This window comes from Spodoptera frugiperda, chromosome 15 (genome assembly GCF_023101765.2).
Source record: "Spodoptera frugiperda isolate SF20-4 chromosome 15, AGI-APGP_CSIRO_Sfru_2.0, whole genome shotgun sequence".
Classification (NCBI taxonomy): domain Eukaryota; kingdom Metazoa; phylum Arthropoda; class Insecta; order Lepidoptera; family Noctuidae; genus Spodoptera; species Spodoptera frugiperda.
The window spans coordinates 15152238-15168234 of NC_064226.1; the positions used below are offsets into that span (position 1 = coordinate 15152238).

A 15997-nucleotide genomic window follows, 5' to 3' on the forward strand; every position below is an offset into this window, starting at 1 on the left:
GCGGTTACAAGGTGCAATCGGAATGAGAGACATATAAAACAAACAAAGCGCCATTGAGCATTGAATAAAATACAATTAATCGCATCACGTCGCGCGGCGCACCGCAGCCGCAGCGCGACCTACATGCTGTGTCTCAACAATCCACGCAAATTATTTGTTCCGACTGGATCAAATGTACGACTCTTATCACTTGGGGAATTACAAACTTAAAATATTCATATCGAGTTGACTGCCTTGTTAGTTGACACTAAACTGTTGAGTAATCAATTCGAAAACAATAATTGTGAGTTATTTAATTATAGTTCTCAGTAAAATTCGAACGCTGAAGATTTTACCCGGTGTAACTACGAGTAGCAAAAAGTGGGTGTTACCTTAATGCGTCTGTCTCTACTCGTGAAATAAATACTATCACGTTGTTCATATCACTCGTTGTTTCTGATAAACATAAGGATACGAGTGAAGCCCCTGCTTGCTTAAGATACACTGGCATTTAATATTAATCTATGTAAATAAAGGTCCGTAGGCACACGCACCTAGTTGTAAATAAAGGTCCGTAGGCACACGCACCATGCATACTCAACAGTTTCTCTAAAGCGTCTCTGTGAAACCATCTTTCTCGCCACACTGTTCTTAGAAAATTTTAATTACAATTCCACTGTGTCGCAATTCGTCAACCGCTTTAAACATTAGTTAATTATTCATCAAAGTACTTGTGGTCAAAGACTCGAATTATGTTAAAGGTAAAATCAAGAGAATAGTATTACTACTACTTAATTACGATGATTAAAATATCCATACAGTTGTTCATTGTCATTGAGATTACTATCAACTTGAAGAATATAAAAACGAATAATTGAAAAAGAGTAACCATAAACTTTCCAGTTCATTTTTCTCCATTGGAAGGCTCAGGAACCAGACAAATACTTCACTATAGGTCCGACAGACCGACTATAAATATTATTTCTATTTTGTAGTTTGACCTTTACAAGTGCCTCTCCGGTGTAATTGAAGGAAATTATTTCGACCTTGACTTTCATGAAGTTTCGTTAATTTGATATCAATTTACAAAGTTCCTTCTTAAGTACCTTCCTTCATTTTTGAAATGGTGAATCGACGCATTGTTTCCATGATAACTGTTTTATTTATTTAATGAATTACACGGAGGGTTCCTAAAGGGTCAGAATGAATTGTTACTCTATCGGCATCTAGATGAGCGATGTCGCAGTGCAGCTGTGCACACCGCATTGTCATGCACGTTTCACTAAATTAATCATATTTATCAAGCAACGTTAATATAATATTTTCTATTAATATTGTATTATACATGCAATGAGTGTTCTGTTCATTCTCTTTGTTTGTATTAACGATCTTAATTTTTTTTTAATTATCGTTGGAACACACTAGAACTTTTTCTTGTATTGTGGGTGCGTTTACCCAGACCGAAACAATTTGTTGATCATACAAGAAGTGGTTCCGTGCGGCAATCAAACCCGTTTACCCGTTATGCGGCTAGTCGCACTGTAAGCCAGTTGCCCAGCCACCGCGCCGTCAGGTTATTTTCTTCTTTCATCATTAGCCTATTTCAATGGTCATGTGGTAAAATAGATTTTCACAGAGAGCTAGGGGTAATGCGAAGTACGAGTATCTGTACGAATAGTGTGGTAGTACATAGTAGTACTCGTGCCGTCCTCGTGTGTCTGCCGTGACCGCAAGCTCGCGGCACGTCGCGCGCGCTGCGGTCTGCGGCCGCCGCGACGTCTGAACTAACCTTCACAGTTCGTTACAACATGCTCCCAGTGCTACTTGTGCAGGTAAACATTCACTGTTTTATTTAACGAGACAACTGTCATGTTACATTACTTCGCAAATTGGTGTGATTATTTATTCCGAATGGCTTTTGTGCTTAATAAACATTTTGTATGAAGATTGACAGTGGAAATATGAAAGGAAAATATCGTTGTTTTCCTGCCGTTTTCTGATCTATATTGCATTAAGTACTAAATTACAAGTTTACTTACCAAGACAAATGTAACTCACACGAGGAGTTCGTGTGAAAAAATTATTACCTTTTTTACTAAACTACGTATCTGTATACATTTTGTAAATTACATAGCGTGTAACAATAGCGGTGGACTCACCGGCCTCGAGCCTCATGTCCCGCGAGAGGATGGTGCCGGCGGTGCTGGCGGCGCGGCAGCGGTACACGGCGGCGTGCACGTCGCTGCGGTACTGCGCCGCCGAGAACGCGCCCAGCCACAGCGTGCCGTTCGACAGCGCGCTCCTGCAAACAAACCACACCCTGTACATACAATACAGGATAATTTAAACTATTATTAACAGGCATCCAGCAGTGTCCTGGAGTGACAGCAGTGTAGAATACAACAATAGTAATTTAAGTGACAAATTGCTACTACTGATTGTAAGAGTCAAGAACGGTGACCGGGCAACAGTGTTCACTTGTAAACCTGAACCTTTAAACTACGATCTCCAACCAGCTTTCTAACAGTAAAGATAATGGTGTCAAACCATTTTCAGTAGATGAAGTGCGTAAGAGTTATGGGCAATTATTATTGTACTTGAATACGTTCACAATATTCGGGCAAATTTTCCTCAACCATTATAAGTCCAAAGAAGTGGAAGGAAAATAAATATAAACCAGGATCACCTGTTGCGATGTTTCCTTTAACTCGATATAAAAGTTCACGACGGATAGTGTACGCCGGGTGAGAAACTGTACCGCGGCAACTGTACGTTATTTATTGGCCACAACTCAAGCGGACAGAATCCAATGCAAATACGATGCAATTACATGTTTGTTAAATAATATTACTGTCAGTCCATCATTCCCAAACAGCTCAATAATCAGTTTTCCAATGAATTCATGTTAACAACAGCAATTAACTGGAACGGTAATGAGAACGATGGCAATATTTAATTACAATTCTGTTACTTGTAAAGCTCATTATTGAATGCCCGGAGTAAACAACAAACAATATTCTGTTATACATGGAATTCTCTGGAAATAGTCCCTACATCACATTTCATTCGTAAACATTATATGGTTATTTATCGATAAAATAATTTATGATTTCACGTTTAATATTATTTCATCGTAACGAGCAATCGCAGTAACAAACTTACGCCTCGTTGACTTAAAAGAAATTTTTAGAATCTCAATTTGCATTTGCAGTAAAAAGCAAATTTTATCAAAGGTGGTCCTCCTTGGCGTCGCGTCGGCCGCTTCAAGAGCGCCGTCCATTATAAGTCTTAAGAGAAAATGTTTTTAAAATATGAAAGCAAGTAATATCTTCCTTAGTTTGGATTGTTACGAGAAGTTGAAGATATCGCAAGTTTGTTTGTATCACCGCTCGTCCGAACGCTGGCGTAACTTGACCAACTTACTATTAGCAAGCACTCACTGCCAGCACTTTGTTTGATGTTTCTGAGCCATATTTTTAACTTTGTTCAAACTTATTGTAAGGTAGTAGGAACTGTTTACTTTGTTTTCGCAAATTAGCAAAACAATTAAATATATTAGTATGGTGTTATACCTATTTATACTCGTATGTCTTGTCCCTTCACTAGTAGGTAGTACAGCTGGGAGACTGCTACATGTAAAGTACTGATATCCAACTGAATCCGGCTCCGACTCAGCTCCAACTACCTTCAGAGAGCTTACGTATAAATTTACGTATTCTATACAGGTAAAGCAGTCTGCCAGTTTAGTTGATCAAGATCTTGATCTGTCAAAGCCTCAGAATCCCTCCTAAACCAATTGAAGAAACTATTTCGTTAAGCATTCACTAGTTGGAGCGTTGTAAAGGCGGCATACAAAATTTATGGAAGATAAAAAAGGTAGTTACGTGAGCGGGTCACGAGGAGGTTCCTCGATCATGGATTTAACGGCTTCAATCGTCGACGTCTGAGGTCCACACGAGAGTTACGAGAGACCTTATTTTAAGTAATAACTTGCGACCGGCTCAGCCCTTACTGTTAACTCACTGGGTTACGTTTTTGCTCATAAAAGTGGTGTCATCAATTTTTATACGTTTCCCGTTAAGCAGGGAGTTTATTGAGTCTCAGTTATCAAGGTGTACCCTTGCTTGATATTACATCTCATTTCAGCATGGCGTGGCTGATTTTGTGGAGCACTGTCTCGCTCAGGTAGATAACACCGTTTGTTATATAAAGTTCATAAAGGTCTCGGTCGACTGCTCTAGTATAGGAACCAGAAAGTAAGTATAAAAGAAACTTAGATTAAGTCAAAATGTATCACCGATATTTGAAGTTACGTTTAATCTCAGTGGGATTCAATTAATGCTGAACAGAATTACAAACGACATCATTTGAAACGGTTTCCCATTAAAACAGAGTAATCGTAATTAATTATTACGTAAGGTATGTAATTACAGATACGTTCGTTGAGTTCAATTAATATTTAATTTGTTATTTACATACCTGAAATCCGGAGAAAGAACCAAACATGAAACCTCGCGTCTACGAGTCACGTTTACTCTCACTAAACATAGTGTATGTAACTGAGTAGATATCAATATCAATCCAATTTCGATACTGTTAAATGAAACATAAATTCGATTTTATTATGTTACAGTTCGGAGTTTTATTGTTCGTCTATACTGTTATTAATGTAAGCCTATTTCGGACGTGTCATAGAATATTTATAATTAAACCAGCGGCGGGTCTTTCAACGCTCACATTTATTTAAATTCAAAACGATTTTTGTGCGGCCTTCAAACGGCGGCGCCCTGCTATTCATAGTGTCCTGCTGTTTCTATTGAATAATCTCTTTGAATACAAATGATAAGTTGAAACAAAACACTCACTTCTGTGACTGTCCTCGTAATTAATCACCCAGATACTGTTCCTTTCCATTCCGATTCAATTCCTTGGCGTTTTTGAATAAGAAAATCTTTTTAATAGAATCTGCGGGTTTGTGAATAAGATAAATGAGCCATGATTTTTGGTTTGGATAAAAAATGTCGGTGAATGTAAGAAAAATAACGTTTGAATGGAAGTCGGGTCGGACTGTGGTTCGCGCCATTTATAACCGTCGCGTTTAAAACGATAGTGTACGTTATACCGCCCGGCTATACATTACCGACAGATTTATTGCACCGCTCACATGTTTCAGCTTATGAAATTATTTGCGGCCAAACATTTTCGGTACTTTCTAAACACATTTAATGTGTGTCTTATTTAAATTAATCGAACTTGTCATTATTACTATTGGGGTTATCACTATTGCTTTAATAAAGCGTCTTCACTAACAGTTGTACCAAGAAAACAGTAACAATGTCTAAATTTGAATTAATATCAAAGTGCCAACGTAATATTGAATTATTATCAAAATGGTTTAAGTAATTGCTGAGCTTTTTATTCGAATACACAAAAAATGCTTGTAATCCTGACTGAGTTTGTGGAACACACGAGGGGCCTATAACAGGAGTCTCTATCAATCTCTCAAGTAAAGGTCGTGTGTCCCAATAAGAGTGTAAGGTCACAATAAAATAATCATGGCGGTGTTTACGTGACTCATGCCGCATGAATATTGCATGCCAGCGAGATTGTGTCGCGGCCTCCTCGCCTATATGTCTCCGAGATATCGTGGGACATGAGTGATTGAAAGTAAACTTATGAATTAAAATAATAACATTTTGGATAATATGGTAAAATATTTTCATCGGTATTAAAGAGAGGAAATATTTTTTATTGCTACATGGAATTTATGATATTTTTTTCTTTGTAATGTTTTGTTAAAGTTTAAAAGGTTCGGTGTGTCAATAACAGCGACTGTTTTTTTTTTTTATTTTGACAAAACAAAAGAATGTTCATCTGAAATATATCAGAAAGCTGAATAAAATATTCTGACATATCTGCTATTTTTCGTGTAGCGATGATGCTGCGACTTTTTATGTGACTCGTAATGTTCGTGTGACGAAACGTATGCGGTTTGTATCACGTACCGTACACGGCACGGCGCCGGTCGCCGGTCGCGGGATCGTGTTTGTTCATTTGTGTTATTTGCTGATACTTCGTCTCTTCATAACATTGTTTGTATATCATTAATATAACAACTTGTAACATTTTGTGTGTTCAGCTTTCCTCTCCATTATTAATAAAAGGCAGTTATTACTAGAGAATACACAATGTCGTAGTGTGAACTCCTAGTATTGCCATAAGTAAACAACGGCCGACGTAGAAGATGTTGCGGCTTGGCATTTAAATACGTTCTGCTAATGATGAACATGTTCAGCCGGCGACAATGTCGCGCCACGTGGCGGCGGATGTGGCAACCGTGTTAAGGTGAAGTCCTTCGGAATATTAGTGGGTGTATATGTCAAAACTTTAGCTAAATATTAAAATGTTCAATAGTGCGCAAAAGCATACTGTATGTATACTCCGCTTTTGATTAGGTTGACTTTTTAAACAAATTTTTAAAAGTGGTTACTATACGATTTGTTTATCAAAACGATTCACTATTATTCATATTTTTCTTTATATATTTTAATGTTTACTTCATTTAATGTTTAGTTCACCGCTAACGAATCAGCACTAAACATGTTAGTAGTTAATAGACTTGAATAGTCAGTAATTTAAACTATAAGAGTACCAGCCAGTACGTAGAACTGCTACTTAACATTAGACACTTCCCAATTAGCGCGCGTCAAAGTAACCGAGAGTTACTGTCACTAACGCTCCGAAGGCTTTGATAAACATACTGACTAGCAACCTCAAGCCGTGAGCTTTGCAAATAATTTACATACAACATCCACTGCCATATAATGAACGTTCAAACTGTTCTGTGAATTTCGAAAACTCGTGTCACATTGCCATCTGTGAGCTTCTGATATACTCTACCCTAGTAACTGCAATTTTTCAAATTATTATCATGTCGTGCTACGAAAATTGCTACGTCGTAGCCGACTCCGCAAATTCGTAGTCGTGTGCTACGAAATAATACCATTTCTTGTGACACGTCTTTTTTTGTTCCTTTATTTTTTTGTATCTTCAAATGACTTGTGTGTACTGTGTTCGTTGCTTGATGTTTTCCTAGTGAATTTAAGTAAACGGTGGACCACTTCGTATAATTAATTTTATGAACAGCTCGTAAGACGAAGCAGACTATTCGTCAAGAGCTCGTAACAGTGCACATACCTAGAGTGTGATCCTAATCCATTTGCAAGTGTAATTCTGTTCAGAAAGGGAAATAAAATCTGATGTACATCCTAATCGTATGTTGGTAATATATGAATTATTCAGGACGGAATATTGAATACCGCTGGGTACGACTGTGCGAAGTTTGGCTTACAACGGAATTAAGAGCTTAGACGGCCGGTATTAGGGCCGTTCTTTAGTTCTCTATTGAACTATAGATCCTCTCAAACCTAAATTACTCGCGTGAGTTCTATATTAATCTAAAGTTATCGTGTTTTAAAAGGTATAAATTACAATTGTGTTAAAGATAAATACGATCTATTGTTTACCTAAAACCTTATTTGTAGACCCACACATAACATATACAGAAATAATTTTAGGTCCTGCATATATATGCTCAGATAAGGCGCAGGCTTTGAACTGAAGCTTCGAGATGCTGAGCCTCAGCCGTACGTCAGCGTTTCATAGCACGTAATCCTGACAGTAAGTGGTGGTGTGCGGGTCACTGGAGCGTGTGCGCATTCATTATAATACATGAATAATGAGTCTTAAGTAATTCTATCATTAGCAATGCTTTTAAAACCAATCTTAGACATATCCATTAATTCATGTTTTTTAACAGGTCGGCCATAAACTCATTAGCCGGGTTTTGAATTTATTATCCCTGTAAGTAACAGCATAAAGTTTGTTCTAATCCCTCGTAAATTAACTGTTTCTACATTATAATAACAAAGTAATCAACAAAGCATTCCCGACAGCAAAACTATAAATCATACATACATATGTATTTAACCCTTTACATGGAAAGTCAAACAAAAGCCTTGTATTCAAATAGTCCCGAAAGTTGTTAATGCGCCGTGACGACTATACCCGCACGAATTCATCAACAGTATCAATCGGTGTAACGAGGGCAGAGTAAGGGCAACGTGCGGGCAGAGTGTGGGCAGAGCGTGGACAAAGTGAGGGCAGAGTGAGGGCAGGGTTCGGGCAGGGCTCGGGCAATCTCCACTAGCCCGCAGAGCGCCGGCAAATATTTGGCAGAACTTGTGCAAAGCATGTTTGTTATAGGATGGGAAGTTTAATGGCGATAGATTGCTTGTGTGTGGCTTGGGATTATACAATGTGTCTAATGGGAACATTACGATAATGTACTTGTTCTTTCTTTTGTTTCGAGTTGGGAGGTAAACATACAACAAACTAACTCTACAAGGTTTTACTTTTAAATCTGACAATCTTTAACAATGTCCACTTATCTGTTTACCTACTGTGTGGTTTGGTTGGCTTGTGACTACGATTCTTTTAAAATGTTTCACAGTTAAAAGAAGCAGTTGGCGATAACAAAACTCCCAAGTATCTACTTGTTTATTTAATTACAACTAATGAAAAAGTAACAACACACCGTTAAAGTTTGTATAAACTACAGTTTTAACTCTGTTTTATGAGCACTAAAGCGAATTTTATTGCTTATTAAGTAAAATACAAAGTTGGAAAGAATTCGTGTTAATTTCTAAAATACATATTGTGTTGGAAAATGTAAAGTACTAGCTTAACTGGAAGCAAACATAATAAAATTGCGTGTTTCATGTTCAATGTAAAGTGGTTACAAGACGTACCTTGTCTGTTTATTCAAGAGGCCTCGTATCACTTGGGCCAACCCTTAACAGGTTCGATACCCATAATGTAGTGCGTAGGGCACACTGAGGAGGCCAGTTTTACGAGCGAACCCAAAGGGCCGATTGTTTGCTCGACAAACGCTCGAAACAATTCTATGCAAAGGCAACATTATTAATATTAGCTTTAGTTTATCGAGTGTAGACCCGGCCTTAATGTCGCGACTTTGACGATAATGCTCGGATTATTGTAGACCTTCAAGGTCCTTGAATGTTATGATAATATGTTAAGTTGATCCCGGCGCACACTGGATTACACTGTAGTCAGGGAGCCAGCGCGTTATTCCGAGGGTGTAATTAAACAATGAACCGTTGTTGTTCTTGTTGTTGTTATCTTAATCCGAATTGTTTGCTTATTAATTTTAAGTATTGGTTTATACAAAAGTATTAAATACTGCATGTATGCACGTAAAATAAAAAATATTTGATTGTTAGCCGTAATCGTATTATAGGTCTATTTTCAAGTGAAATAATTATTAAATCTCAGAAGGTTGTACTAGTATTTCGTCTATTAAATTTAAAGCCAACTCCGAAACACAATACTTTTAGCATAAAATAAATAATAACCATCATTAAAAACGGTAAGTTTTAAAAGATATTTTATACAAATTCGGATCCAGTAATCATTAACATAAAAGAAAAAAGAGAATACTTTTTGAATGCGAACAATTTGGCAGCGGACAAAAGAATTCCGATGTTGAAATGAAGGGCTCATACCACAAGACATTATTTTTAACAAACCTGAATCTGGCCCCGAACACTCCGTCCTCTTCATAGCAATCAACCCACGCACACACTCACAACACATAACAACACCTACCAACAATGACACACACACATACGCCGCGATGTTGCTAATTCTCTGTTACATGCGATTAGGATTAGACATGTGTGCGTAAGTCTTGAAATGTATCAATGTGTGTGTAAAGATTTAATTTCACATGAAACACTACAAAGTGTGTGCGATTCAAAAATGTTGTATGTGTGTGTGGGTGAGTTCTTCAGCTCACAAGTAAGTGCGGCGCGAGACACGGGCACGGGGCGGTTTATCCTTCGATACCTTTTGTCCGCACAATTTTCCGTCGGAATCCCTCGGGTACACCGACCATTACGTACCAGGATAACGGCTGAGAACACTTTGAATATACTTTACACACAGAAACGTAATGAAAAGCAACCGTCTTTCATAAAAAAAGATTAGTTTGAACGAGCTAATTTTAATGGAGGAATATCTTTTGTTGATTCAACAATGTTTCGAGATTACGTGACAATGTTCGCACGGAAGTAGCGAGATAAGAAAAAGTAAAAGAATTCCAAGTCAAGTTTGGCGGAGAACATTGTTCAGATTATTTCAGCTCCAGCTCTTTTATTATAAATACCAAATAAGATCTTGATATAAACTTTTATAATTGTTGTGGGGACAATAACTAAACACAACGAGATGGAGAAGGGTGAAAAGTGTTGAGCGTGTTCGGATACCAACTTTTAAACTGGTTTCATAAAAAAGATATGTAAGGTCGTCGAGAATAAGTGTATGAACCAAAAATCTGATTGACCTTTTATCATAAACGAAGAAAAATTGTTTAAAAAATAAAATACACAAGTTAAACAATGCAATAAAGAGACATTTAAAATGAATTTCATTGTATGTTTGATCCACATTAATGCAAACAACTCCAAACAAAACAACAGCGAATACAAATAAACATTTTAAAGTCAATAAACGAACATTGATGAAGTTCCCACAACCATAACACTCGTATTTCGACTCACAATAGCTTTCCAACTAACACATAAAATACAAAATTGTTCCAAAGAATAAAACCTAATGCAATAAAATCTCTTATAGAAAAATCAAACGGAAATCTTTTTATTACGCTCTCGTAGAAGTTGTTCAGTTTTACAGCTCTTCACTGGCGATTTTCAATTACTATGCTGGTAGTGGTGCGGACTACATAACATCGCTGAACAAATCGCATTTACATAATAATCGACATTGTCGCCGCTCCCAACTATGGACGGAGCTGAAGGAAGTATTCATGTTACTTTGTATCTCTTTCAAGATTGTAGCGCGATCTGGTTGTGTTATGAATGAGCTCCAAGTTGGGGTTACTTTCAACCAGCTTTTGTTACAGCTTTGTACACTTGGCATTTAAAGCAGATCGACATTCCGTAGGACTTTTGAGATAATAATCTATGTTGTTATTAAGAACGTAAGTTTTGTTACAAATATTGTGATAATAAATGGTCCAGTAGTTTCCGAGTCCATTCAATACAAACAAATGACCAAATCTCTGCATAATGTTGTTAAATATGTAAATCACGAAAAAATATTTAAAATACATATTTCTTACAACGCCTGTATAAAGATGTCTGATGGAACGGATTCCGAGTATTGTTATTGATGGTATCCAGTGCCAGCATCCCCTGCCGGACCCTCATTTATTTGGGGTCGCCGCAGTCCGCGCCCTTTGTACATCTTTATATACAGTTACACCAATGTCCATTGCATATTCGAGCGTCTTTTTATTTTTTTGGGATGATTAAAAACGAGATCGACTTCTGTATAATTTTGTTAAATAAATACTCGTTGCTTAGGTCAAACGTCAGAAGTTATACATACATGTATATTGTAGGTGCGATTAGCAGCCAATTAACATAAACAAAACTGTAGTAAAACTTATTTCGCGTCTCAAAAACTGAACACAACTCACAGTAATCCAAATGTGAACAAATAAACGGAGCCCGCATGAATTACACGCAGGAACAAATTCCACAACTGAAATTAAGGCTCGGCACACAGAATAAAAGTTAAATTAGAGGTCCACACAATCGCTCTCTATACGTCATTACTTAACTACACACACACACACATAGGCTCGTAGTACGAGTATACAAGAATAACACAGCGCGGGAGCTGATTGTGGAGGTACTTTTACGATGAAGAAATGAATGAAGTAATTAAAAATGTCTGAATTTAGCTATTTGTCCAATAGTACTTAAACTTAAATATTGATTATCGTATTGATTATTCTTATTACTTTTATATTTTTTTACTTTGAAATCAATTATCATTGTAATTGGTAAGTATCATTGTTTCAAAAATAGTTCAGTTATTTTCCCAAAAAGTAGGCTTCTGAAAATAAAGCAATTGATCAATTCTCCAAATTTTAAAGCGAAGCATTGAAAAGTTCTGTAGAACACAGCTTAAACGTTAACGCTTAAACGATAACACAAATTGATCTCCCACTTTCAAGGATTACGTCGAACACGGACCGAAGTTTACCCGTAATTTTACATAGGTATTATAAATAGCCTAAAGGATTAACGCCAACTAAGTCCGCGGCGCGGCGCTGCTGGCCACGCCCACTTTCATAAACGTCTGATATTGCGAGTGTGTAGTATTATTCGCTTCGGAAACTAATCACAGTGCGAGTAGTCGCAACTTTTCTAATAAACGCCCACACGCTGGAAAATTCACAGCTAAAGATTGTGTGAAGCCATAAAAATGTGCTTAGAAATTTAACGAGTGACTCGCATGGAGAGCGGAGCCGAACATTGTGTATTTTGTGAGTCTCGTAATTAACATATTCAGCGCCAAGTTACTGCACTTCACTCGCCATTTTTATACGATTTTGTGAAGGTTGTGCGCAACATTTTACAAGTTCTGGTACAAACATCGTGAAGTACTTTTTTTGTAAAAGATTGTGAAAGCAATATTTAGTTTGATAAGTATGGGGTACATGAGCGACGAGCAACAAACTACGTCCGTCAGTAACGAGCAGAGAGCAGCGACGCGACGAGATCGATGTGCGACACTTACCGGCTTTGTCAACTGGGAAACGATGCAGTCGATGAGCACCACACACACACAATTATGACAGATTTTTTATAGAGCAATGTTGAAATCAGACGATTCAAACTTCGTGAAATCTTTGAAGCAAAGCAAATTTACTGCTACTAAATATAAGTAAATGTTAGCCAAACATAGAATAAATCAAATTATGTCTAAGATTCACTGTAAACGAAAATAACCAGTTCCGACATTCGTAACGTACACATAGTAAAACTTTGTTCTGCGGTTGATAAACATTAACTCAAAATACGCGGAAACTTTTAACTATATTCGGGAAATGTTCAGAAAACTTCAGCAAGTAAGGTTTTGTAGGAAAGCCATGTTCAGTCGCAGGAGATACTTTGACTACATACGAATATTTTGAAACTCTGACGAAGTGAACCCGTAAACGTTATTATTGTAAACTACTGAAAGCTGCAACAGCCATTAGTCAACTGCGGAGGAACTTCTTCGGAAGTGATTTCCAAAATTTTGTAAGCGGGATCATCCCTTTATAATCCTTAACAAGATCCCTACAGGTATGGGATAATCCCCGACACGACGGTTAGAAAACGTGAACTAATTTACTCGAAAATATTACAAAAGCATGATTAAATCACTAACAAAATGGAAACAATGGATTGGACACCAGAACAAAGAAAATCATGCAGTTTCCATAGCAGACTGGCCCCATGACAAATAGTGTTAGTGAACCCTCGTGGAATAGTGTTGACAGGCGCGGCCTGAATGCTGATAGCTAGTGACGCAGGCGGCGCGTGTTCTACTAGTAATGCGTTCCTTTTGAATGACATGGACGAAATCACGTTGTGTCACTGACATTCTTTTCCAAGAACAGTTTCGGCTGCAAATAACGTGACACATCTATAAAATTATGCTTTAGTAAATTGGCAAACAGCAGATAGTACAAAGTAAAGCAATCTGTTTGTTGTGCTGTCACTGCGAGACAAGTTGATTAAGTTGTAGAATAAGCAGTAGTGCGGGGTCACAAAGGTTAGCAGGAGATTACAGTGAGGTCCGTTTTCAAAGCGGTTCGGATGAAACAAGTGAAGAGCAATCGGTTACCAGTGGCCGGCGTGACAGAGACGTATGGGAGCCGTGACGTCACACGCTCCTGTTATATTAATGACGTCACAAGTTATACACGTTACGCTCGATGATTGATCGTCCCCCACCGACACTGCTCCCTAATTTGTTACCATGAGCTCCGTTTAAAATTAGGTTATCGTTAAGTGAGTGTCGACATAAACACAGCCTATCAACAATGTGAAATATTAACTTCATGTACTTATTTTCTTATTCCGGATCTTTCTTGAAGAGTCCAATTCTAAACCTTCGATCACTTCTTACTAGTTCAAAACCACTACATTGATAATAAAATAAAAATATGAATTTTATAGAACTAACTTTATTGTTATTTCGAAAGTAAAATTATTATTACTTCTGCAATCGTAACAGACTTCAAACAATACAATCAAATGTGTGCTATCAAAAACATTGTCATACAGAGTGCTCCCCCCCCTGCCGTCTCCCGCCATAATAAACGTCACCATTGGCAGCGATAGGACAGCTGACGAGGAGTTCCGGGGGCATGCACTGCCCAGCACTCGATATAATGTAACCAGCCGTCGAGGATGACATGCCGTCCAAGGTTGGAAGAGCATTCGGGTATTTTGGTCTTTACATTTTGATGGTTTGACGATCGAGATTTTTATAGTTTGCTACTGATGATAGTGTACAGTCACAATTGATATTAGTGTACAAACACTTTTATGTTTCTCAGTCTATCGGTGAAACGAGTTTCATCTTTAAGTTAATTGTTACACATATAATGTTACGTATGTCTGCAAATTATTTTTAGCATTTAACGTTAGTATCTGCACCAGAGTCAATGCAGAACAACATTTCAAAATTGTAGAACAAAAATGTAGTGTGACAGCACAGCACGGCACGCCGCTGTCCGGCTCGCACCCGGCGTCCGGCGTCCGTCCCGATAATTGTGCACACGCGTCAGCGAACGCCAATTTTCATGTAAATTGTAAAAATTCGTCCGACGATCGAACGCGAACCAACTTATTGTCTATAGAGCCGCGGCCCGGTGCAGTCTTCTGATGTGGTGGACATACAATGGAAATATCTGCGACGGTTGTATTTACAGGTCACTCGTTTCTTGCTTATATGTATGTAGGTAGCGGAATACTCGGAAATGTAATATGTATCGGTAACTTACTGATCTGTATCAGCCCAGCCAATCTCGAAAGTTGTACCATATTCAGAGATATTTTTTTATAAGAAAACATTAGTTTACTGTTCAATACTAAGGCACAACTACATTAAAGTGTTAGTTTTCTATTATTATGTAGTCTAAATTTAAATGTAGCCCCTTATAAGAAATACGGGCATTATCGATAATGCTTACTTCAAGCTCCGCATTGATCCCTCTGACTAGACTAAGCCTTTATGTTGGAAGATTTACCCAAAGCTACAATAAATATATTCTCAAGTAAACGAGGCCATTATTCTCCTAATATTTTTGTAGCGATTCGAGTCGGAAGCTAAGCGGTTGTTGGTTAATGTTGTATTTAAATGGTAAAAGATTGCAGCCATGTCCGCAGATATGTTAGAGCGGCGGGCGGCGATCTTGTTAAGATTGAGAGCAAACGACGTGACGTTTATGTATCACAGCTCGTACCCTCCCCCCCTCTACCCCGCCTTCACCATAACGGAGCGATGTCACTGGTCATATAAACAGAATGTTATCACGTCGTAAATCAATAAGTTTTCGAGAAAATACTATTTTTGTAGCAAACAGCCATCTCCTTCCTTTCAGATAGCCATCCTATTTACTGATAAGAACATTCATTTATTATAATATGAGCACGCTTGCAAAACTTTCTATACGAATTTTCTTCAAATAAAAGCGGCACAAAATATTTTATTTACTATGAGCATCTATTGAAAAGAAAACGTTATTCATAAGTCAAGTATACCACTAAAAGTAAGATGTATGTAACAAAGGTGGGTCAGATATTGTAATGAAATGATATTATAATGATTTTGACTATGTTTTCATTATTATAATAATTTGTTTACTGCTCACTTCTACTTATCCTTATCAGAGGGACTGACAGGAAAAGCAACACTCGTATGCATTATTTAGGCACGTGAGGCTACTTTATATAGTTTCCTCATCCTCTTCCAAAAGTCGTAAACCATGATATTGAGTGAGTGTCCCACACGAGTATATGACATATAACTGTGTTTTATGAGTGCCGCGCAACTTCCAGTATTGGCCACA

The 15997-nt window shown here is 37.6% G+C and overlaps 1 protein-coding gene across 2 annotated transcripts in view; it reads right to left on the reverse strand.

Annotated features, from left to right (window-relative positions):
- Positions 1 to 15997, reverse strand: part of LOC118269809 (cell adhesion molecule Dscam2) — a 150808-nt gene that overhangs the window by 41730 nt on the left and 93081 nt on the right. For both annotated transcript variants that reach the window (XM_050698747.1, XM_050698748.1), the window contains exon 4: positions 2139 to 2281. In XM_050698747.1, the coding sequence (XP_050554704.1) occupies positions 2139 to 2281 (143 nt within the window). The remainder of the gene's footprint in view (positions 1 to 2138; positions 2282 to 15997) is intronic.